The 26,185-nt window shown below is 42.1% G+C and overlaps 1 protein-coding gene and 1 pseudogene across 3 annotated transcripts in view; both read left to right on the top strand.

Annotated features, from left to right (window-relative positions):
* The window catches only part of LOC124605616 (ATP-dependent translocase ABCB1-like), a 242,334-nt gene that overhangs the window by 175,304 nt on the left and 40,845 nt on the right, over nt 1-26,185 (top strand). For all 3 annotated transcript variants that reach the window (XM_047137424.1, XM_047137423.1, XM_047137425.1), the window contains 3 exons: nt 11,675-11,934; nt 18,727-18,831; nt 21,364-21,525. In XM_047137424.1, coding sequence (XP_046993380.1) covers nt 11,675-11,934; nt 18,727-18,831; nt 21,364-21,525 — 527 coding nt within the window. The remainder of the gene's footprint in view (nt 1-11,674; nt 11,935-18,726; nt 18,832-21,363; nt 21,526-26,185) is intronic.
* Nucleotides 10,222-10,339, top strand: LOC124608067 (annotated as a pseudogene).

The raw sequence follows: 26,185 nt of genomic DNA, 5'->3' as shown, positions 1-26,185 counted from the left end.
ACAGCAAGGGTCAACATTGAATGTCACACACTTCCTCCAGCTTCGGCAAACGGAGTAAATCCGTTGGTTATTTTTGCATTGTATGTGGTCTACGGTGAGCTTTAAGGGGCGTATGGAGGTACTATTTAGTTCATGTGCGGTTCCTGAGAAAACCGGAAAAACATAGTTTTTGGGTACCGAAACGGTGCGGCGGCTTCTGCTATGCACAGCAAACGGCTGAAATTTTTACGACATATTCCTTAGATTCCAGTCTCGAACAATCTTGGAATTTTTCTTGCCATCTTGATCCATTTCCGAGATTCAGAGGTTCAAACTTACCGTACATGCACACGAAAAACCTGGTATGAAACGAAAAAGTAATTTATGAAGTGACGTATCACGAAGAAAAATGCTGTAAAGTGTCTCCATTATCATCAGAAGGGCTGTGGGAACCCCATGTTGTATTACTGAACCACATATAACATTTTTGTGAACATAAAATCCGGTCTGAGGCCTAAAATTAGTTTTGCATTGTTTCGATTTCACATTACCTACCAAATTTTACTGCCTAAACATTTCTTTTTATTTGAGTAACGTGCCCTGCTGTGATAAACGAAGAAAACCAGTGGAAAAATGCTCCTATCGGAGCCCAAAAAAGGCGAATATGCTTCTGTTTAAAAGACTTTGACTGAAAAGTGGGTTACCAGTTACCTCATTCTACATTCCTCAGCACCTTTAAAAATTTTCCCAAAAACTTTGACTTGCGAACATATTAGGGTTCCTTTTAAAATACATCTCGTATCTCACGCCCACAAGCTCCCCTAACCGTAACAAGCTTACACCCACTAGTTCATCGCTACAAGTTGCTCATTCACATCCACATCCACCTGCCCTTACCGACTCAGTCATTCAGCCTATCTCATTGTCATTATCTCTTTGTATCTTTATGTCACTGCCCCCTGTCTCACAGAAACAGTTTCATTCGTTCTGTCCTGTTACTACTGTCTCCTGTCGGTGTCTCCCTCTCGCTCTCTCTTACTGCTACTGTCTCATTCATTCCTTCCCACTGCTGCTGTCTCTTCACACTGTCACCATCTCCCTCTTCCTCGTTGTCATTGTCATAGACCATCTCTCATCACCACTGTATCTTGTCCATTTGCACATTCTTCTTCTCTTTATTCATCGCACACTGGCACTGTCACCTTCACTGTTTTCCTGGCACTGTCCTGTGACTGTCAACTACACTGTGTCCCGCTCTTTCTCTCACACTCCCATTGTCTCCTTCGCCCTTTCCATATCACAACCACCGTCCATTTATTAATTTTCGTCTATTTTCCACTGCCAATGTCTGCTTCTCTCTCAGCATTAAAAGCGCGTGTATGTTCGCACCCAAAATTTTTTTGAAAATTTTTAAAGATGCTGAGGAAGGTAGAATGAGGCAGCTTATTACTTTTCAGTCATAGTCTTCTAAACAGAAGCAATTAGCCTTTTTTGTGCCCCAATAGCAGCATTTTTCCGCTGGTGTTAACAATACTTCGCCTCATTAAACTCACAGCTCAACAGAAACCGACACAAATTCTCCGTTTATAGTTGAAGTTATGCAGAATTATTCCCACCAAATTTGAAGGAGATATCGAAAAACAGTTTAATTTGCCCTTAAGGATTCTTAGTCCGCTTCTGGAGAAAACTTCAAGTAGTTTAATTAATCTCTTCTGCTTTTACGTAGTTATCTGACATTTGATACACTCATTTCTGAAAGGGCCTTATTGCAAATTTTGATAAAACGAGTTAAGAACGTTACTGTATTCTGTACACGTAGATACGTCTTTCTGCATGCATTCCACACAATGTAAACGTATTTTTGCCATTTCGTTACAGCGACGTCATTTTTTCAAAGGGCTTTACTCATGGAAAAACGTCCTTTCAATAGTGGTAATCTTCGCATGCCATCTATTGAATGCCTAATGCGCTATGCGTTATGTAGTTCAACTGATGTTATTTATGAACAGTGTTGTGCAATGTAAAATGACGCCAGGTAAGCCTATAGAGTTGGAACGTACTGGAAGTACCAAGAATGTTTTATTTTCGGAAGTGTCTGTCGTTTTTAATTTTGAAAAGCCTTACAATGGACCAGTGACTTTTAACAGTAACAAAATACAAGCCATACAACGTTTACTTGATTGTATTGCACATGAATATACGTATTTTCAAGATGATTCGATGAAACGGCCTGTATGTAACAGTGCTCTTGCTGGTGATGATCAGTGAAACCATTTTGTACGTATCTTTATGTCACTGTCCCCTGTCTCACAGAAACAGTTTCATTCGTTCTGTCCTGTTACTACTGTCTCCTGTCGGTGTCTCCCTCTCGCTCTCTCTTACTGCTAGTGTCTCATTCATTCCTTCCCACTGCTGCTGTCTCTTCACACTGTCACCATCTCTCTCTTCCTCGTTGTCATTGTCATAGACCATCTCTCATCACCACTGTATCTTGTCCATTTGGAGTTACAATACCTCGAAAATGTATAAGTAAAAAGGAAACAACTTAAAACAATACTAAAAACGTAACTTGGTTATGTTTACAGATTACTTCCTCAAGTAAATGACCTTATTATAAGATTTTGGACTTTTTTTTCAAAGAGATTGCAAAACTTAGTGACTGCAGCAATGGCTAAATATCCATTTCATTCTGTTCTTTAAATATCGGAAAACCCATCATGTTATATTTCATATACTCACCAGCAGAATGCTTTCCTTAGTTATTGAAAACGTATGATTTTGGAGTAAAATCGTTTCAGAAATGACTGTATCATTTATTTCCCTCTTCACTGTAAGATTACATTAGATACCGCTTTCATTCCATAGACCCAAAAATGAGATGATTCTCACGGGTGGAACATGTCAGAAAGTACAACATAAAAATCATAGAACATTTAAATATAATACTCACTTCTCTGGAGCTTGTCAGAATACGTGAATACATTACAGCACACTGTCACTGCTAATATTTACAGAAGTAATACGCTGTCAGAATGTAATATATTTATGTACTTTCAATAAGTTTATCAAGCACAAAATACCTAAACTAGACGATGGTGACCAAGTGCTATCAAAACTGAAATCTAACTGAAATTTTTACTTAAGCTGGTCTAACAGTCTCTGTTAACAGAATGAGATTTTCACTCTGCAGCGGAGTGTGCGCTGATATGAAACTTCCCGGCAGATTAAAACTGTGTGCCCGACCGAGACTCGAACACTTGCCCGCGAAAGGCAAAGGTCCCGAGTTCGAGTCTCGGTCGGGCACACAGTTTTAATCTGCCAGGAAGTTACAGTCTCTGTTAAGATATTTCATCTAAGAATAGAAGGAGCTGCCTACCAAAAAGTCCTCCAAACTCTGTTTAAACTGTGCTTTATCTGAAATCAAGTTTTTAATGGTGCTGGCAATTTATGTAAAATCTGGGTTCCTGAATATTGGATTCCTTTTTTGTCAAGGTAGGTGATTGTAGGTCTTTCTGTACATTGTTATTATTCCCAGTGCTTAGAATACTCAATTCCTTGAACTGGTTTCTTCATGATACTCTTCAATTTACACCTAAATGAGTATTGTTACACGCTTTTGAACTCCAAAAACTTTTTCTCTTACACCCTTTTGGTCACAAAACTTTTCTCTGTTTGACGAAGTACCCCAAAATATGATCCCATATGACACAATAGAATAAAAGTAAAGAAAGTATGCATGTTTTTTATATTTATTTTTCTACATCTGATACAATTCTTACTGCAAATACGGACGTGTTTAGGCGCTTCAGCAATTCTGTGATATGCCCCTATCAACTGAATTTATTATCGAGTTGTATTCCCAGGAATTTAACACTGTCAACCTCTTCGATCTGCATGCTTCATATATTATACAAATGCTGGAAGGAAATATCTTACAGGTTCTGAAATGCATATAGTGGGTCTTTTCAAAGTTTAATGATGATGAATTAACTTTAAACCAATTATCAGTGCATCCAAAATTTGTTTAGCAGTCATTTCGAAATCTGCATTTCACTTACTATTTTTTGCACTGTTTGTATCATCTGCAAACCAAACAAACTTAGCATCTGGCAATGTAACAGACATGTGGTCAATAATGTGGACAACAAAATGCAACGGACCCAAGATGGAACCTTGAGGAACACCACTTGTTTTAATTCCCAATCAGATAAAGACTGGTTGCTCACTCCACCGATATTTCGCAACGACACTCTTTGTTTCCTCTTAGTTAGGTAAGAGTCAAACCATTTTGCAGCACTGACAGTGACACCATTCTATTGTAATTTACTTAAAAGAATGCAGTGATTCACACAGTCAAAGACTCTGGACAGGCCACAGCAAATGCCAGTAGCCTCTAATTTGTTATCTAGTGCATTAAGCACATTCTCACTGTATGTGTGAATGGCCATTTCTCTATCGGAGCCCTTAAGAAGCCTAAAGTGTAACTTGACAGGATATTAATTGCAGTCAGAAGCCCGAAGCCAACCTTTTCCCATATTTTCGAAAAAGCTGGCAAAAATAAAATTGGCCAATATTTGATGGTATTCTTTATCCCGCTGCCTGTAAAGAGGCTTAACTTCAGCATCTTTTAACCAGTATGGAAATGTTCCGTTGATAAGAGATTGATGACACAAATAACTTTAGAAATAACTGAACTCACATGAACAGTCTCTGATTAACTTCATTGATATGTTATCAAAACCATAGAGTACTTCATTTTCTTTAAAGGATCTTACGAGAGACGCTACTTCTTTGGGAGAAGTGAGTGTCATTTCCATTATGCTGAAGTTATTTGCTGAGACTGCACTGTTTACTGAACCTGATAACCCCAAGCTGTCAGTAGCAGAAACAAAGTACTTGTTTAAGAGGTTTCCAACACTATCTGCACTTGTTATCAGCGTCTCATTTGTTTTTAGAGCTATCTGTTCCTCTTCCTTTCTGGCCCCACTTGTCTCTGTCTTGACTATATCCCATGTACACACATAAAAAAAAGTTTTGCATCGTGATGGTTCTGAGAGTTCTGGAACCTGTACAGAAAATTGGAATAGATATCAACATAAACATCATTTCCACCCTTGTTATTGCCCATGAAAACCACACATTGCATGTCGTACCACCATACAGTGACACCTTCAGAGGTGGTTGACCAGATTGCTGTACACGCCGGTACCTCTAATACCCAGTAGCACGTCCTCTTTCAATGATGCATGCCTGTACTCGTCGTGGTATACTATCCACAAGTTCATCAAGGAAGTCATTCACAAGATGTGCACAATGGGGGCGCGAATTTTCGTCCATGAAGACGAATGCCTCGCCAATATGCTGCCGATACGGTTGCACTATCGGTCGGAGGGTGGCATTCACGTTTCGTATAGCCGTTACGGCGCCTTGCATGACCACGCGCGGCGTACGTCGGCCCCATATAATGCCACCCGAAAACATCAGAGTACCTCCACCTTGCTGCACTTGCTGGACAGTGTTTCTATGGCGTTCATCCTGACCGGTTGCCTCCAACCACGTCTCCGACGACTGTCTTGTTGAAGGTGTATCCGACACTCATCGGTGAAGAGAACGTGAAGCCAATCCTGAGCGGTCCATTCGGCATGTTGTTGGGCTCGTCTGTACGGCGCTGCATGATGTCGTGGTTGCAAAAATGGACAATGCCATGGACGGCGGGAGTGAAGTTGCGCGTCATGCAGCCTATTGCGCACAGTTTGAGTCGTAACACGACGTCCTGTGGCTGCACGAAAAGCATTATTCAACATGGTGGCGTTGGTTTCAGGGCTCCTCCGAGCCATAATCCACAGGTAGCGGTCATCCACTGCAGTAGTAGCCCTTTAGGAGCCTGAGCGAGGTATGTCATCGACAGTTCCTGTCTCTCTGTATCTCCTCCATATCCGAACAACATCACTTTGGTTCACTCCAACGCCTGGACACTTCCCTTGTTGAGAACGCTTCCTGACACAAAATAACACTGTGGACGCAATCAAATCGCGGTATTGGCCGTCTACGCATGGTTGGACTACAGAGAACACGAGCCGTATACCTCCTTCCTGGTGGAATGGCTAGAACTGATCGGCTGTCGGACCCCCTCCGCCTAATAGGTGCTGCTCATGCATGGTTGTTTACATCTTTGGACGCGTTTAGTGACATCTCTGAGCAGTCAAAGGGACTGTGTCTGTGATACAATATCCACAGTCAACGTCTATCTTCAGGAGTTCTGGGAACTGGGGTGATGCAAAACTTTTTTTTGATGTGTGCCGTTTCTTATTTGTTGCCTGATGTACTTCTCTTTTTCTCATAATAAAGCTGCTTAGATTTCTGGATTACCTGCTTCAATATTTTGCAGTATTCTTTGTAATGCATTACAATGCGAACATGAGAGCTGTTTCCAGATAGCAGATACAGTTTCTTTTTGTACCACATAATACCTTTATTCTTTGTGTAATCGATGGTTTTATTTTTAGACTTCTGTTTAATTTGAGTAACCTTAAGGGAAAACAATTTTCAAATAAGGAAGTAACTTTATTAGTGAATGCTTTGTGGTTTCCATTTGAGTAAGGAGTGTTGTAAGCGCTACAAGTACACTTACCTGTTCTGATAACATAATTTTCACTCCCATTTTCTCGTTTAATTAGTAATTCGGTGCTTTTGAGAAGAATAAAAAATATGTAAAAACACTTTCGGCGTCGCTATAACGACAAAGTGTAAGCATGCGGTGGATTAAAATACGACTCAACGTTCTCAGCTGCTGCTGAAGGTGGCCTCTGTGAATATTTGTCATCTAGGCACATAGATCGGGTGCAATCGTCAGCATGACATTATAGTAACGGTGAATAGTTATTTGCACACTTTGATGTGGATTGAGTAAGTTGCAATTGTAATACGCTTTCTCATAAAAAATGTGGCAACTCCCTCGCGTTTTACATAGTTGCTTCTTAGATTAATTATACCAGTCCACGAAAGAGCCGATTTCGAGACAAATGCCAATATATGTCTACGAGGTAGCACTGACATCAGTATGAAGTGTTATCGCAGTTGGTATAAATTTATTTCAGATGTAAACTTTTTGATTTAGTCTCTGTCTGATTGGGGGCAGATATCACATATGGCCTATCTCAACAAAAACACGATACTTCATCACGCTACGTCTTACAATTCCCTGTAAACTCGTATCTGTTAAAGGAAGTTTTCCACATGTCATCCTCCCATTTGAATGTAATGTTGTACTCGGTTTTGCAGTGCTTTAAGAATCATCATGTGAATCTTGACAAGGCTGTACAGTTTGCTACTCCATTTCTTCAGCCTTATGGGCGAGAGTCCTGTACATATTTCAGGTGACCCCAGAAGAGGAATCCAGTGGATTGAGATCCAGTGATCTTGGACGTCAAGGTACATATCCGAACCCGTACCTTGGCCTCCATTTTGGATCCTATTGGTGGATTGGATGTCGTCTTACATCAGCAACCAAATATAGCAGTGCCCAGTATGTATGTGCCACGTGGACCATGTTTGACATTTGAGCTGTATACATGGGGAATTAATCGACAAGTTTAGATTTCTCATACAATTGTACCAAATTTTGTCTTTTGTAAACAAGTCAGTGACAGCTTGTAGTGAGACATTCGCAACCATCTCGCTAACGACGCTTGCAGTCACATGTCTACCATATTCAAGTCGGCGAAAGAAGATCCATGACAGTTAGCAGTGCTGTTTCCATCTTTCAGCCGTGTAGCACTAATGGCATCTGGAGAGTAGTTTACCAACAGAAACTGGAGGAAGTTAGCCACCTACGCAGTCTACTGTAAGTTTCATGTGCCACAAAATTTCTCTGTCACCACCCAATTTCATTAAAATCGGGAAAATTAAGTATTAGAAACGAATTAATCACTGAACTGGTAAGCATAACTAACGTGTTAATATTAATACAAAAGAACCAAGTGAATATATGGAATGAACATATGGTAACAATTTAAGTATAATCGTTAAATCAAATAATTCAGAGCAAGCAGGAGCTTAAGCCTCAACAAAAAGAATAAGATAATCAAAGTCTACAAGTATAAGGCTTGCCTTTTGCCCTTCAGATGTATTAAAATAATCTTACAAAAGCGGACGGGTTTCTCTGAGAAACAGTCATCACAGTTTAACGTAGTTTATTAAAATAAAACATCATATTAAAAATTCACAAAATAATTCTGAACTGTAATCTGTCGTTGCCTGTTACGTTATTTATTAACTCACTTACATTATTATTATTATATTGGGTGCTGTGTGGTATATTGCAGTGATGAATGAAAAGGAAATCTTCGGCACGCATGGGAAAAGTTCACACAAACATACACGATTCACAAACAAGAAAAGAGATGAAAAGAATTTTGCCTATTACAGTAAGTCAGAGGCTCAGAGGTTCATCACAATAGGTGTGGTTAAATTGTTGTGAACAAGAATACTATGGAACACTTTCGGGCAAAGAAATTTATCTGCATCACCTTGCACATGGAACTAAGCAACGCTGGCGTGAAACACCCACAAATGCTGTGAGTATTCATGAATAAAACAAAACCATTAAGACTCGTGGAAACTTCAAGAACACAAATATAAATCGTATAGACACAAATAGCATCTATGCATCATGAGTAATTAAGAATAAAACTTATTCACGTTGGTGCTGAAATTACACACTGTGATATTACACAGTTGCTACCACAGCAGACAACCAGATGCTGTACTGCTACCATATACAAGACAAATTCAACATACACATTCATTTGTACAGACGATGAAGAGAGAAAGAAAATTTGGGAGCACAGAACGTAGGTAATGTACATAGGATTGGATGCTTACTGGAAAAGTTGATACTTTAATGTAATTGAGTCACTGAATGGAGACAAAAGAAAGTAAAGAAACTAAATTACAAATAATTTGAGCGTGACAGCGGGAAATACAAGTTAAATAGTAAGGAACGAATCTAACAGAGACGTTTGAAGGAATTTTATTTTATACTTTAGAAATTTTACTGACATAATCATTTGACTTTGCTTGACCAAAACACAATGTACACTATAGACTCCTTCTTTTTTTGTACTTACCAACATAGGATCCATACAAGATAGTATTGATAGACGAAACAGATAAGATGCATAGAAGAGCAGCATGTTTTGTTACAGGTTTATTTAGTCAGCAGGGAAACGTCATAGAGTTGATGAAGGAACTGCAGTGGCAAAAGGGCAAAAGAAGCGTTCAGCATCACGGGTGATTTATTGTTACAGTTCTTAGAGCGAATGTTCGTAGGAGAGTCAACAAATACATTATTTCCTTCTGTGTATATCGCGCAAAAAAGGCACGGAGATAAAATTAGAGAGATTCGAGCCGACACGGAGGCTTACCGGCGCGCGTTCTTCCCGGGAACTAATCGCGACTGGAACGGGAAGGGGGCAAATGACAGTGGCAAACTAAGCACCCTCCGCCATACATCGCAAGGTGGCTTGTACAGTCTAGATGTAGATGTAGCCGTTCAGTCACCTTCACGAAGTCCGTTCCCATCAGAGCAGAATCCTTTCTGTCCCACTCTATCGTTCAGTCACCTTTGCGAAGTCCTTCTCAGTAGCAAGAACGCAACTCAGTAACAACCAATTATATTAGAGTAATAAATAACACTTCTAGCTTCAGAAGACAGGCTATCTTCTTAACAACAATAAGGGTTACCATTTTCCCCATATGCACGCGTTACCTTTGTACATCCCTCTTTGCAGCCTGATCTTCCTCATTTCCCAGTATTCCTTAAATTTCCTTTTCCCAGAAGTCGCAATATCAGAAAATAACTATTTTGTACGCCCATAAATTCTTCTTAAATCTGCCACTATCATTATTGTTATTAAAGTCGCAACTGCCAGTGTTAACTTTATTAGTTCATAGTTACTATAATTTACTTACATTGTCATTTCAGACATTCAAATCATTTTAATACTAGCTATCGTATTAAAATTGTTATTTTTTCGGTAACTGAGTTGTAATAGATACTGTATGTGCGAAACAATTGTTCGATGTAGGATAAGGCCTGATAACCCTAATCAGAGCAGGAGAAACAAATAAATAATTTAAATATCTGATTAAGTAAAATGTTTGGTTTCATTTACAATGTCAGTTTAAGGTTCCACAAGAAACCAGTTTCAGAGTAAAATAAGAAACCTTTTAGCAACTAGAGGCAACAGCCTTGCCGCTGTGGATACACCGGTTCCCGTCAGATCACCGAAGTTAAGCGCTGTCGGGCGTGGCCGGCATTTGGATGGGTGACCATCCGGGCCGCCGTGGGCTGTTGCCATTTTTCGGGGTGCACTCAGCCTCGTGATTCCAATTGAGGAGCTACTCGACCGAATGGTAGCGGCTCCGGTCAAAGAAAACCATCATAACGACCGGGAGAGCGGTGTGCTGACCGCACGCCCCTCCTATCCGCATCCTCAGCTGAGGATGATACGGCGGTCGGATGGTCCCGATGGTCCACTTGTGGCCTGAAGACGGAGTGCTTTTTTTTTAGCAACTAGAGAAGTTATTGGTCAGTTCAGGACGTATTTATGAAGCAACAGCGTTCTCCAAACACATAGAAAGCAATAATATTTATAAATGTAAATGTTGTTTTCCAAATACGATTGACTGTTTGTGGTGTGCGTACTTTAAGCCCTTCGGTACACACACCATCAAATTATTTGACTTGTCGCTCTAACGAAGTAGGCGAGTGTGAGCAATTTGTCTCGTGGTCTTATCGTGGCATTTTTATCTTCTGCCGTTAGGTCAGATGATAGAAATGCCACTTGCACGCTTAGAGTAGCAAATTGACGGTGACCAAAATTGACAATCTGAAGTTACTTTGGTCTTGGTACGTTAATCTTATTCTCACATATCTCTGATACTTGACAGAGTGTCTATTCATTTCTCTTCATGGCTATGTACAGGAATATAATAATCTTATTAGGCGCAGACTGAAACTTGACTCTAGACTGGTACAGACAAATGCAGACTGGTACAGACTAATGCAGACAAATGCAGACTGACTGATTGGTGGTCTGTACACTCGTTATAATACCTCGCACATACAGGTATCACTGCGCGAGTGTGATCCGCGAGGAGAAAAGGTTCTATGTTAGCAGCAATCTCATTGGCTGCGTTACATATTAATACGCGGATCGGCGGAAGCAGAATTTGGTCCGTCTCTAAGGCTGCACCATCTCGTAGTGCGGAGACAGACGAGCGCTGCGCCTGCGCTGTTGTGCTTAGCGGGGCGCACTCTAGTGGGAAAAATGTGTACTCGCTGACTACGTGGAACTATGTACACAAAAATTCGTAATCAGGTAAATGTATTGTCAAGTTGTTGTCATTACGTCCAATTATTCGCAGAGCTGTGTAGAAGAGGTTCAAGATTAGATCCCCGTATTACCCATATTACACACATGATTAATTCCCCCCCCCCCTCCCTCCCAATATGAAGCCACAAGACTTTATTGATTGGGAAAAGGCGAAGTTCCTAAACTTTTTAACATACGCGTGACATAGTCCATAGTACAGATGTTCCAGGGGTTACAGATATCAGACTTGTGACTGTTGGTTCAGGGTCTCACCAATAGAAACAACTAAGAACTAAATGCGTGTTGCGTTCCGGCAGAGGGCGGCCCGCCGGCCCTGGAGCGGCTGCTGAGCGTGCGCAGCGACCAGTCCTCCGTGTCGGGCGCCCAGGAGGCGGACGGCGGCGCCGTGGTGGAGGCTGCAGCGGCCCGGGAGGAGCCGGTGCCCGAGGTGGGGCTGCTGGGCGTGCTGCGCCTCAACGCCCCCGAGTGGCCGCTCATCGCCCTCGGCACGCTGGGCGCGCTCGTCGTCGGCTTCGCCTTCCCCGCTTTCGCTATCGTTTTCGGAGATGTCATCGGGGTCAGTGGCTCGAGGAAATTGACATTAAAATAGCTATTATTTATTACACGTTCTCTTTTTTTGTCTTTAGTCCTCTTTTCCGCAAGTAATACAGGTCACATACCGACTTCTGCGAATATAATAGAAGTGAAATGAAACTATATGATTCCAGAGACCTATAGTATAAGTGATATGAAAATGTATGATTCCAGAGACCTAAAGTATAAGTGAAATGAAATTACACTACTGGACATTAAAATTGCTACACCACGAAGATGATGTGCTACAGACGCGAAATTTAACCGACAGGAAGAAGATGCTGTGATATGCAAATGGTTAGCTTTTCAGAGCATTCACACAAGGTTGGAGCCGGTGGCGATTCCTACAACGTGCTGACATGAGGAAAGTATCCAACCGATTTCTCATACACAAATAGCAGTTGACCGGCGTTGCCTGGTGAAACGTTGTTGTGATGCCTCGTGTAAGGAGGAGAATGCGTACCATCACGTTTCCGACTTGGATAAAGGTCGGATTGTAGCCTATCGCGATTGCGGTTTATCGTATCGCGACATTGCTGCTCACGTTGGTCGAGATCCAATGACTGTTAGCAGAATGTGGAATTGGTGGGTTCAGAAGGGTAATACGGAACGCCGTGCTGGATCCCAACGGCCTCGTATCACTAACAGTCGAGATGACGGGCATCTTATCCGCATGGCTGTAACGGATCGTGCAGCCACATCTCGATCCCTGAGTCAACAGATGGGGACGTTTGCAAGACAATAACTATCTCCACGAACAGTTCGATGACGTTTGCAGCAGCATGGACTATCAGCTCGGAGACCATGGCTGCGGTCACCCTTGACGCTGCACCACAGACAGGAGCGCCTACGATGGTGTACTCGACGACGAACCTGGGTGCACGAATGGCAAAATGTCATTTTTTCGGATGAATCCAGGTTCTGTTTACAGTATCATGATGGTCGCATCCGTGTTTGGCGACATCGCGGTGAACGCACATTGGAACCGTGTATTCGTCATCGACATACTGGCGTATTACCAAGCGTGATGGTATGGGGTGCCATTGGCTGCACGTCTCGGTCACCTCTTGTTCGCATTGACGCCACTTTGAACAGTGGACGTTACATTTCAGATGTGTTACGACCCGTGGCTCTACCCTTCATTTGATCCCTGCGAAACCCTACATTTCAGCAGAATAATGCACGACCGCATTTTGCAGGTCCTGTACGGCCCTTTCTGGATACAGAAAATGTTCGACTGTTGCCCGGGCCAGCACATTCTCCAGATCTCTCACCAATTGGAAACGTCTGGTCAATGGTGGCCGAGAAACTGGCTCGTCATAATACGCCAGTCATTACTCTTGATGAACTGTGGTACCGTGTTGAAGCTGCATGGGCAGCTGTACCTGTACACGCCATCCAAGCTCTGTATGACTCAATGCCCAGGCGTATCAAGGCCGTTATTAGGGCGAGAGGTGGTTGTTCTGAGTACTGATTTCTCAGGATCTATGGACCCAAATTGCGTGAAAATGCAATCACATGTCATTTCTAGTATAATACATTTGTCCAATGAATACCCGTTTATCATCTGCATTTCTTCTTGGTGTAGCAATTTTAATGGCCAGTTGTGTGTATCGTTCTAGAGACCTTTTTATGTCTCAGATATCTGTGATGTATCTATGCAGACGGAAGCGACGAATGAAAATTCGTACCAAGGCCAGGATTCGAAATCAGGTCTCCTTCTCAGTTGGCAGATACGTTAGTCACTACGCCGGCGTAACACAGTGGCTTTACACAAATGCACAGACTACCTTAGCACCTCAGTCCAAATTCCAATTCAGGCCTCAGCCCTCTTCGTGTTCCTCCTAAAGTTTAAAAGCAGTGGCCGCGCGGGATTAGCCGAGCGGTCTCTGGCGCTGCAATCATGGTCTGTGCAGCTGGTTCCGGCGGAGGTTCGAGTCCTCCCTCGGGCATGGGTATCTGTGTTTGTCCTTAGGATAATTTAGGTTAAGTAGTATGTAAGCTTAGGGACTGATGACCTTAGCAGTTAAGTCCCATAAGACTTACCACACATTTGAACATTTTTTTAAAAGCATTACAGAAGCTCTCCAAGTGTATTGGAGTAGTACCTCAGCTTCGAACGAAATGGGGGATCCTACCCCAAACTCAGTTATGGGTGCTTTAATCAAATGAAACTATATGCTTCCAAAGATCTCTTAAACTCTCAAATATCTATGATATACGTATGCAGCCTCCAATACAGTTGGAGAGATTCTGCAACGTTCTTCGAATTTAGAGGGAACATCAAGTGGACTGAGCCGTGAATGGGAATCTGGACTGAGGAGGGAGGCGTGCTAAGGTAGTCCATGCAGTAGCCCAGAATCACTGTGCCAGGTTGGCGTAGTGGCTAACTCATCTGCCTGGCAAGCAGGAGATCCGGGTTCGAATCCCAGCCTTGGTACAAAAACATACATCATATAATGAAGTATTATTTAGACCACACACTTTTCGCTTTACTTTATAGCCTTGTCAGCGCTCCTGTAGCAATATTCTTTTTTTCTTCAGTTCTGTTTGTAGAAACACTTCTCATGTTTTACACTATACTTTTAAAGAGTAAAACGCTAGAAGTATCACACTCATCATTTTGGTTCAAATGGCTCTGAGCACTACGGGACTTAACATCTATGGTCATCAGTCCCCTAGAACTTAGAACTACTTAAACCTAACTAACCTAAGGACATCACACAACACCCAGTCATCACGAGGCAGAGAAAATCCCTGACCCCGCCGGGAATCGAACCCGGGAACCCGAGCGCGGGAAGCGAGAACGCTACCGCACGACTACGAGCTGCAGACACTCATCATTTTGAAGAAGAATCCGCTGTAGTACACATATTTCTTGTAAATGGTTTGTTCTACAATTCCCGTTTTCAACGGCTTATAATAAATATTTGTGAGGTACACAAGCATGAAGCTTGCAGGACCTTTCTGAAAAATAGACAATGAACTCCTACTAGAAGGTCCTCCATCCGACATTTTCACGGTTACGGAACTGTGAATAATAACTTTCAGACTTATCCACGGCTGCTGCTGTTTCCTTTTCTGATTGGTTTATAGCATTCTTCAGACCCATTGTCGATTAGAAAGGAAGCTTTAGCACTCAAGTAGCGCAGTTTGTGTTCACCACGTTGGAGTTACTTCATAATGGCGCACTAAGATGTGGTTCGCCTCATAAAAAAAGTTTTAAAATTTTTTATTTCCATGTCAGATGCTGAATTCATTCAATACATGAGCAATAAACCAAACAAATTTCGAATAAAGTTTTAACTTGCAGTTGACACAAATTCTAGGTACCAGGTGAATCATTTCCATTACCTAGGCAAACTTGAGCACCGCCACACAAGTGATGCTCTTGCAGAATATGTTATAACGTATCTTATACAGCCCTTTGTTTCCACAGGTAAAAATATTACATGTGAGAATTTTTTCACATCTAAAAACATAGCAGAAAGTTGAAACGTAATATCAGAAGCATTCTAAGCACATTGAAGAAAACTAAAAGCGAAATCCTCAAACAGCAAAATCTGCTGTAACACCTTTGCGCACAACTATACTTTATAAGAGAAGAGACCTGATTGTAAGAAGCTATAGGGAAAAAAGCACAAAAATGTGCTTCATTTGAGTTCAATGCATGACACTGTTAAACCAATTGAACGACACCCTGAACAGCTACCAGAATCAGTGGTGTACTACAATAACACCAAGTGCTGCGTTGACGTCACCGACCAAATGGCTCGACTTTACAATGTGAACTATGGATTTCACAGATGGTCCGTTCGAAATATAAGAACAACTATAAATGATTTGTAGTGAAAAGACATCAGGACCAGACGAGATACCAGTATGATTCTACAGATATTGTCTGAAAGAACTTCCTCCCCTTCTAGCAGCAGTTTATCCCAGGTCACTAGATCAACGAAGGGTATCTATCGACTGCAAAAAAGTGCAGGTCATCCCCTTTTCAAGATCAGTCATAGGACAGATGCATACAATAATAGGTCCATATCATTCATTATTGTCAGATTTATGGAACATGTTGTATGCTCATGTATTACGACAGTTTTGGAGAACGAAAATCTTCTCTATAAGAAACCAACATGGTCTCCGCAAACAGAGATACTGCGAAACTGAGCTCGTTCTGTTCCTGCGCTGCAGACGTCGGCGCTCAGGCTGATGCCGTGTTCCTCGACTTCAGGAAAACATTTGACACTGTGCCGCACTGCTGTTTGGTCAAAAAATACGAGCTTGCTGAGTATCGAGCCACATTTGCGACTGGATTCTAGACTTCCTTGCAGACACGTCGTTCATAACAGAAAAAAATCGTCAGATGTAAAGGCAATTTCGGGGGGGTACTCCAGGGTACTGTGATACGACAGCTACCGTTTACGGCGTACGTAAATGATCTAGTAGAATCCGCTAAAACCCCTTTAACGCTGTTCGCAAATCATGCAGGTGTCTATAAGAAGATAGCAACGCCAGAATGACCTGCGGAGGATTCATGAAGGTTGACCTCGAACGCAAATAATGTAACATATTGCGCATACATAGAAAAATAAAGCCACCACTGTGCAACTATACTACCGATAAATTTCTGATAACAGTAACCACCGTAAAATATCTAGGATTATTCGGAGCGACCTTAAGTGGAATGAACACATAAAACAAATAGCAGGAAAAACAGATGTCAGACTGAGATTCAAAAGAAATCTTAAGGAAATGTAATTCATCCACAAAATAAGAGGCTTACAAGGCGCTTGTTCGTCCGGTTCTTCGGTATTGTTTGTCACTCTGGGACCCAAACCACATAGGAATGATAGAAGAGACAGCGAAGATCCAACGAAGAGCGTCGCTTTTCATCAAGGGATCGCTTAGTCGGCGCGAGAGCTTTAGAGATATGCTCAACAAACTTCAGTAGCAGACGTTACAAGACGGGCTTAGTAGATCTCAGAGAGGTTTACTATTGAGATTAGGAGAGAGCACTTTCCGGGATGATTCGTACAACATATTACTTCCTGCTGTAAACGTCTCGCGGAATGACCATAACGAGAAAATTAAAAAAATGTGGAGCCAATACTGGGGCAAAAACAGACATAATGCCTGATAGCCTGATAGGATAACCGCAATCAATGATTTTACAATGTAACTTTTAATCCGTCTTGATTGCAAAATGTTTATTCATATGACCGGTTTCGGTTCCTTTATAACCATCTTCACATCTGATATTTGGGTTACAGGAGTAACCCGTCCAAACACAGCAACTTTCACATGCTGCGTCACATACATACAGGTATCAGGTATCAAGCGTGTGTGTGACTGTGTGTGTGTGTGTGTGTGTGTGTGTGTGAGTGAGAGAGAGAGAGAGAGAGAGAGAGAGAGAGAGAGAGAGAGAGACGATGTGGTGTACTTCTGTGTGCCCAAACTATTATTTTACTGTGGTGGGAGATCGTGAGTGGGTATGTTCCTGGTTTGTGTGATACTGTTTTTGAGGTGACTAGAGGAGTTGGTTTTTATCTGTTGTATGTTTCAGTGGTTTAAGCAACGTTTCGTTACTAATGCTTGTTTGGACATTTATTATATGTTTCTCTTCTGCGATGTTTACTGATTCTGATAATTCTGATATCTCCTTCTATAGAGCCAGGGTGGTGGTTTTCTTGGCGGAGGTTTTTCTACAAATATTTAATGGCTGTCGCTATATTTCCAGACAGTGTTTCAGTACACTTGCCGTATGTGAGTGAGTACTAACTTATCTGTTGAGCTTTAGTGTCGTGTCTTTGCTGTATACTGGGTTGTGTTTTTGTGATGAGTGTTGTGGACACCTTTATATGATCTAAATAACACTTTTATTAATGTCTTATAGCAAACTCAGCTCTCCAAGTTCTGTCAAACTAAGATTTACAAGTTTCAGACCAGATACGATACAAAGAAAAATCACAACTGACAAACTAGACAAAACTTAATACAAACCGCAAATTTTACGAAACAAATAACCGTAACACGCCAATCAACTTTCAGAAACCTGTGGCAGGACAGTCGGCTAAGGACAATTCGAAACTAAGGGACTTCACGAAAGGTTCGAATAATTGAGAGTCAGAAGCGTGGAGATTACATACGATAAGAGTTAATACAATATAAGTTACTGCTGAGCCTTACGGTAGCCCTGTTATTATTTAGAGTGACTGTCTATTTTCTGAGACATTATGACTAAAGTACAGATTTCTTATCTAGTAAGACAGTAATAAGGTTTTTCTTCTTTTTGTCCTAAGTCTTTCGACTGGTGTGATTACTTTACTGCATTAACCAGTCTGAAAGAGGCTTTTTTTGAGCAGTGAAAGTCAAATAGCAACTGCTGTCGTTGCTGCTGATGTTGATCATTACAGCCAACGTAGACTCTACGCAGGTGACTTCTGAGGAACATTTCACCAACTTGTTTTTTTTTCTCTCCTGTGTACCAAGCAGAAAACTCCACTAATTTTGAAAGACCTGTTTGCGCACTTCATTTACTCCTTTTCAAAGCATCATTGTTATGGGAAAGACGGATATGATAAAGCAAATTTCCTCCATCAGCATTCGCTCATCCCTTACCGTGGCCTTGCTTCTCGTTCTGACAAGCCTGCAGGTTACTCGCAATAAGAAAGCACAGTGCGTAACTAACACGGCTCTTCGTTATATTGTTTTGAATCTTAGGAAACATTTGTTCTCGTTAACATTTTTTTGTGATAAAGTGATTTTTTTCTAGGTTCTTTCGCTCCCAGATCCGGATGAAGTCCGCAGTCAGACCAACTGGTACAGCATACTATTCGTCGTCATCGGCGTCGCTCTTGCCATCGCCTCTTTCTTACAGGTATGTTCGGCCTTTACAATCCGAGGTGCTGCCAACTGAAGTGAAAAAAGAAGAAGAAGAAAGGCGCATCATGTAGTTTCTGAGTTAGCCCTAGGTCATTATACATCGTTAAAGCTGAGATTCGCTGCAAAAAACGGCTACTGTTATTATACAGGATGTCCCAGGAGGATTGGTCATTACCCAGGGATAAGACAGCACGGGTCATGGACTGTAAAAAGCATACCTTTAGAACCATGAGCAGTTCTTCATCTTCTACGCTGTGAAATAAATCTCTTATACCACAAGCTCTTTGATTTCCACTTTTGAGATACACTGACCAAAACAAGAAAATATTTTCTAATAAACATGGGCCTTACACTGCACACCTTCAGAGCTGTGTGCAACTGCTCATTTCGCTACTGTGAAACACATCTCTTCTACTGAAGAAGATCTCGTTGCTCTAAAGATATGCACTTCAGTGCCCATGTTTACTATACTATTTTTTTCTTGTTTTGGTCCATGCTATCTCCTCCCAAAATACGGTAAGCATAAGAGCTTGGAAAAGAAGAGATTAGTTTTACAGTATCGAAGATAACGAAGTGCTCATAGCCCGTAAGGTATGCATTTTAGAGTCCATGTTTATTAGACTTTTTTGCTTCGATCCTTCGTTCCTCTCTTACCAGTGAACACCGACCATTCCTCCAGGGGCGCCTTGCATACTCTTATTTGCCGATCCGTCAGAATCTTCATTTCCCTGTGGTGTAAGTAACGTTTGTCAAAATACAATGATGGCCATTAAAACTGCAGCACTATGAAGACAGCATGCAACAAAGGTCGAAGTGGCGTGCTTGGATATGCAGACGGTTAGCATTCCAGCGCAAGTGCAAAAAGTAGAGAGAGACAACGCCGCATCCATTGAGTATATAAGGAAAGACAATGCAGCAGGTTCCTCATCCAGAAATTGCCTGTTTGTTTGTGAGAACATCGTGTTATGCCCTCTGTAATATGGAGAAACGTCTACCAGCACATGGCGGAATTCGATAGTGGCAGAATCGTGGCCTATGCAGCTTATCGTTTGGCGATATTGTAGCTCTTGTTGGCAGGAAATATTCGTGCCTGGGACATATTGAACGACACGCAAGGTTTCAACGATCCCACGCGACTAGCGCCCGAGAGGATACAAACGTTGTTCACTTGGCTTGTACAGCCACGTTACGTACTTTCAAACAAGACAAGTATCCACAAGGACAGTACAGCGACGTCTGGAGCGCCACGGACTGTTGCTACGGTGACCCTATTGTGGCTTCCCTTGACGCGTCAGCAGAGAGAGGCGCGACAACAGTGTGACCCGTAACGACAATGATGGACACAGAAGTGGCAGCAAGTCCTGTTTTCAGATGAGTCCTGGTTCTGCCGTATGTGAAGGCTTCGAAGTGAACGGACTTGGCTGGTTTGCATTCGTCATCGTCATATGCGCCCAGCTCCTGGCATTACGGTATGAGGTGTAAAAGGGTCCGGAACATGATCACCTTTGTTTCTGCCCGTTAACTTAAACTACAGCCACTACATTTCTGACGTGTTATGACTGGTGGTTTTTCTCCATCTTCAAGGTCTCCGTGACTTTATATTTCAAAAAGGTAGTGTAATACTGCATGTTGCGTGTGCTGTCCTCACCTACAGAAAGTGTCAGACTGTTGCTCTGACCAGCACGTTCTCCAAACATCTCGCCTATTGCAAAGACCAAGTCAAGGGTTGCGAGAGACTGGCGCGTCACCACATGCCAGCGACTATGACTGATGCTTTATCTTCGAAAGGATAGAAGCTGAAGTAATGAATTAAGATTTGCACCACGACCTGGGTTTGTACCCAGATCTTCTACTTACTAGACAAATGTGCTTACTACTACACCACTATAGCATTGTCAATAGAAACTTGTGTTAGGGACGGCATTGGACTAGGGCAGTCCGTGCTGCTGTTGTAATCATAATGCTGTGGTTGTGTAGTGGTTAGCACATCTGCCTAAACAGCAAGAGACCTGGGTTAAATTCCAAAGCATGGTAAGAATTTTAATTCATTAATTCAGCTTCTACCCTTGTCGGAAATTTTATAATGTATTCTTTCTACCACAATGTATTTGCACAAAGAGTAAATTTTGTTTTTTGCTATTCAATATCTCGCTCAGTTTTAATGGCAAGCAGTGTAGATCTATGCTGAAGTTAAGAGGGTGTATGGTGAGTTGACAATGACACCACTCAGATTACTGAGGTATCAGTTCTGAGGCACATTCTATCTGCGTAGTAAATAAAATTATTACAATTGAGAGAGTTGCCTACGATATGCTAATACCAGTGACAGCTCCTCGTCTTTAAAGATATCAATGGAGCCTTTAAAACTAATATTCCCATCGAAACAACAAGACACTATCCAAAACTCACAAGAAGCTGCGAAGACGTTTGAAATTTGACACAGAAGACTCGTGCTGGATCTGGTGATCATAAACGGTACGCCACTACTTCTGCATTTCAGCGTGAATGTGTGCCTGATTCGTTTCAGATATACATGTACGGTATCGCCGGGGAGAGACTGACATCACGCTTGCGAAAAATGGCGTTTGCGGCGATGCTGCGGCAGGAGGTGGCCTGGTTCGACGACAAGAACAATAGCACTGGAGCGCTCTGCGCCCGGCTGTCCGGCGACGCCGCCAGCGTCCAGGGGGTGAGTGAACTCTGCAGTTATCAAGTTACGTATCATAGACACAGGACAGCAACCGGCAATGATAAGCGCTAAGATGAAGTATTAGAATAATTAATAGTACAGAATAATACAAGTAATGTTGTTAACAGTTTAACAAAGTCGATAGCCAAATGGCGTGGCACCAGATGTCTATGTACAACCCACTCAGTTCCCGTGAATCACGGCCCGTTGGTCTGTGGACCAAGAGTTGGCAACCGAAAGCGTCCCAAATGTGTTCCATCGGGCTTAGATGAGGCGAATTCGGTGGCCATGTCATAGTGGACATAGTGACTTCACTATCGTGCTCCTCAAACAACTGTAGCACCATTCTGCCCCCCCCCCCCCCCCTCTAATATATATATCTCCGTGCGCGCTCGTTTGCGCGCGCGCGCGTGCGTGTGTGTGTATGTGTGTGTGTGTGTGTGTGTGTGTGTGTGTGTGTGTGTGTGCGTAGCATTTCATTCCATTACCAATAGACAGAGTAGAAACAGAAAAAGAATTAACAGAAATATGACTGAAATTGGTCATTTCAATAAAGGCGTGTGTATGCAGTAGTTCACTCGAAACATATCGTCAGAAAACGAAGAACTAAAAGAAGAAAGAGGAATTGAAGCTGTGACTGGCTGGGCTGCAGTACATAATTTTATGTCCACAATGTTTAACAACTTGAAAACTTTGTTTCGTTTCGCAGTGGGAACATCTGTCTATTAGTCCGTCCTATGATGGGCCTCGTGCTTAAACAGCTGAAACTTCCGGAGGACTTGTATATACTCTCTTCCATTTTTCGTAATTAATCACCTGTAAACAACCATTATCCGAAAGAAGTGCTGAAATACTGATCCCTTTTCATTCTACAACTTTCACGAAACTAACGTAAATTGGCATACCTCCACGTCAACGCTTCTCTTCGCTGTAGTACGCGGTGTTCCATCGACGTCCTGTGGTTCGAATTTGTTTGTCTTCTCGCTTGAAGATTGAACGTGGTGGTTATAATCAAACTATCGTTACCTGAGTCGGTGTAGACGAAAAACTATTTTCCGCTTAAGTGCCAAACTTTATAATAATTACGTTCAGACATCGCGCTGCAGGACTGGCGTTGTTAGTAGTGTTAGTGTCACGACTTGCCGTTAAGTGCCGGTATTGGTACGGTGACGTATTGCTGAAACACAGGCACTCAGCATGGGTGTGGACAGGCTGAGAAGGCTTTACTAGTAAAACTATTTTATCAAAACAACAGCAGTTGTCCTGCTTTTCTTCGCGAGTATCGACGCGTTAAAGGAGTACGGAGAGGTCGTCTTTCCGCGTCTTGGTTATTCGAAGTTCGAACAAACCAGAGATTTGGGAACTGCTCCTGGGAGAAGCCAATTGAGCCACAAACTGTTGAAGAAGTTAGCGTTCCCAAGGCAAAGAATGCTGGACGCAGTGTACGATCTTCAAGCAGTGCACGAGCTGTTTCACGTCATCTGAACAATAAACGGTTCATCGTTCCAAAAGTGCTGGAATAATTGTGAAATGGTATCTCTGGTGCGGGTTCAGGCTGTCATGGACGCAGATGCTCATCGTATTGAGCAACATTTGTAATCTGTGACGTAAACATGGTACGTTATTAACGAAGTTTACCTCTCAGGTGGGAATTAAAATGTGTTTCTTTCGATGGTTTTGTTCGTTATTTACCTTCCACATGTTCTTAAAAGTATGTTTGTACAAATTTTCATTTTCCTACGCTCACTCGTTTTTCGTGGGGGTCGCCTCAAGCAACGAAAGTGTAATTATAACCACTCCGTAATTTAAATTTCTAACTGTACTGCTCTACTACATCGATGTAAGTTATCTTATACTTCGAAATACGTCACGATTTTGAATGAAATAAAATTACGTTTAGACACTGGTAGCGTTGCGACAACATCACGTAACACCGGGTACCATGGTACGTTTTCACATGGTAAAAGCATACCAGATTTAAAGGCTCCAGTTTGCAGAGGAGCTTACTGCGAAAGATGTGAAATGAAATTTTTGTGGTTCTTTCTTTTTATTCCTTGGAGGAGGGCGGGCATTGGGAAGAGAAGCGCACTCAATTTTTCAGCTTCTATTGGCCGTCAAAGGAAGGTCAAATGTAGACTAGACGCCAACAATTTGCAGGCATAGGTCAAACATTCCCCCACCCCCCATGAACCATGGACCTTGCCGTTGGTGGGGAGGCTTGCATGCTTCAGCGATACAGATAGCCGTACCGTAGGTGCAACCACAACGGAGGGGTATCTGTTGAGAGGCCAGACAAACGTGTGGTTCCTGAAGAGGGGCAGCAGCCTTTTCAGTAGTTGCAAGGGCAACAGTCTGGATGAGTGACTGATCTGGCCTTGTAACACTAACCAAAACGGCCTTGCTGTGCTGGTACTGCGTACGGCTGAAAGCAAGGGGAAACTACGGCCGTAATTTTTCCCGAGGGCATGCAGCTTTACTGTATGGTTAAATGATGATGGCGTCCTCTTGGGTAAAATATTCCGGAGGTAAAATAGTCCCCCATTAGGATCTCCGGGCGGGGACTACTCAAGAGGATGTCGTTATCAGGAGAAAGAAAACTGGCATTCTACGGATCGGAGCGTGGAATGTCAGATTCCTTAATCGGGCAGGTAGGTTAGAAAATTTAAAAAGGGAAATGGATAGGTTAAAGTTAGATATTGTGGGAATTAGTGAAGTTCGGTGGCAGGAGGAACAAGACTTCTGGTCAGGTGACTACACGGTTATAAACACAAAATCAAATAGGGGTAACGCAGGAGTAGGTTTAATAATGAATAGGAAAATAGGAATGCGGGTAAGCTACTACAAACAGCATAGTGAACGCATTATTGTGGCCAAGATAGATACGAAGCCCACGCCTACTACAGTAGTACAAGTTTATATGCCAACTAGCTCTGCAGATGACGAAGAAATTGAGAAATGTATGATGAAATAAAAGAAATTATACAGGTAGTGAAGGGTGACGGAAATTTAATAGTCATGGGTGACCGGAATTCCGTAGTAGGAACAGGGAGAGAAAGAAACGTAGTAGGTGAATATGGATTGGGGCTAAGAAATGAAAGAGGAAGCCGCCCTGGTAGAATTTTGCACAGAGCACAACTTAATCATAGCTAACACTTGGTTCAAGAATCATAAAAGAAGGCTGTATACATGGAAGAAACCTGGAGATACCGACAGGTTTCAGATAGATTGTATAATGGTAAGACAGAGATTTAGGAACCAGGTCTTAAATTGTAAGACATTTCCAGGGGCAGATGTGGACTCTGACCACAATCTATTGGTTATGACCTGCAGATTAAAACTGAAGAAACTGCAAAAAGGTGGAAATTTAAGGAGATGGGACCTGGATAAACTGACTAAACCAAAGATTGTACAGAGTTTCAGGGAGAGCATAAGGCAACAATTGACAGGAATGGTGGAAAAAAATACAGTAGAAGAAGAATGGGTAGATCTGAGGGATGAAGTAGTGAAGGCAGCAGAGGATCAAGTAGGTAAAAAGATGAGGGCTAGTAGAAATCCTTGGGTAACAGAAGATACATTGAATTTAATTGATGAAAGGAGAAAATATAAAAATGCAGTAAATGAAGCAGGCAAAAAGGAATACAAACGTCTCAAAAATGAGATCGACAGGAAGTGCAAAATGGCTAAGCAAGGATGGCTAGAGGACAAATGTAAGGATGTAGAGGCTTATCTCACTAGGGGTAGGATAGATACAGCCTACAGGAAAATTAAAGAGACCTTTGGAGATAAGAGAACCACTTGCATGAACATCAAGAGCTCAGATGGAAACCCAGTTCTAAGCAAAGAAGGGAAAGCAGAAAGGTGGAAGGAGTATATTGAGGGTCTATACAAGGGCGATGTACTTGAGGACAATATTATGGAAATGGAAGAGGATGTAGATGAAGATGAAATGGGAGATATGATTCTGCATGAAGAGTTTGACAGAGCACTGAAAGACCTGAATTGAAACAAGGCCCCGGGAGTAGACAACATTCGCTTAGAACTACTGACAGCCTTGGGACAGCCAGTCCTGACAAAACTCTACCATCTGTTGAGAAAGATGTATGAAACAGGCGAAATACCCTGAGACGTCAAGAAGAATATAATAATTCCAATCCCAAAGAAAGCAGGTGTTGACAAATGTGAAAATTACCGAACTATCAGTTTAATAAGTCACAGCTGCAAAATACTAACGCGAATTCTTTACAGACGAATGGAAAAACTAGTAGAAACCGACCTCAGGGAAGATCAGTTTGGATTCGTAGAAATGTTGGAACACGTGAGGCGATACTGACCCTACGACTTATCTTAGAAGCTAGATTAAGGAAGGGCAAACTTATGTTTCTAGCATTTGTAGACTCAGATAAAGCTTTTGACAATGTTGACTGGAATACTCTCTTTCAAATTCTGAAGGTGGCAGGGGTAAAATACAGGGAGCGAAAGGCTATTTACAATTTGTACAGAAACCAGATGGCAGTTATAAGAGTCGAGGGACATGAAAGGGAAGCAGTGGTTGGGAAGGGAGTGAGACAGGGTTGTAGTCTCTCCTCGATGTTATTCAATCTGTATATTGAGCAACCAGTGAAAGAAACAAAAGAAAAATTCGGAGTAGGTATTAAAATCC

Source organism: Schistocerca americana, chromosome 3 (assembly GCF_021461395.2).
Source record: "Schistocerca americana isolate TAMUIC-IGC-003095 chromosome 3, iqSchAmer2.1, whole genome shotgun sequence".
NCBI classification, from domain to species: Eukaryota; Metazoa; Arthropoda; class Insecta; order Orthoptera; family Acrididae; genus Schistocerca; species Schistocerca americana.
The sequence above is the reverse complement of the archived record's forward strand: the minus strand, read 5'-3'. Positions and strand labels throughout refer to the sequence as shown.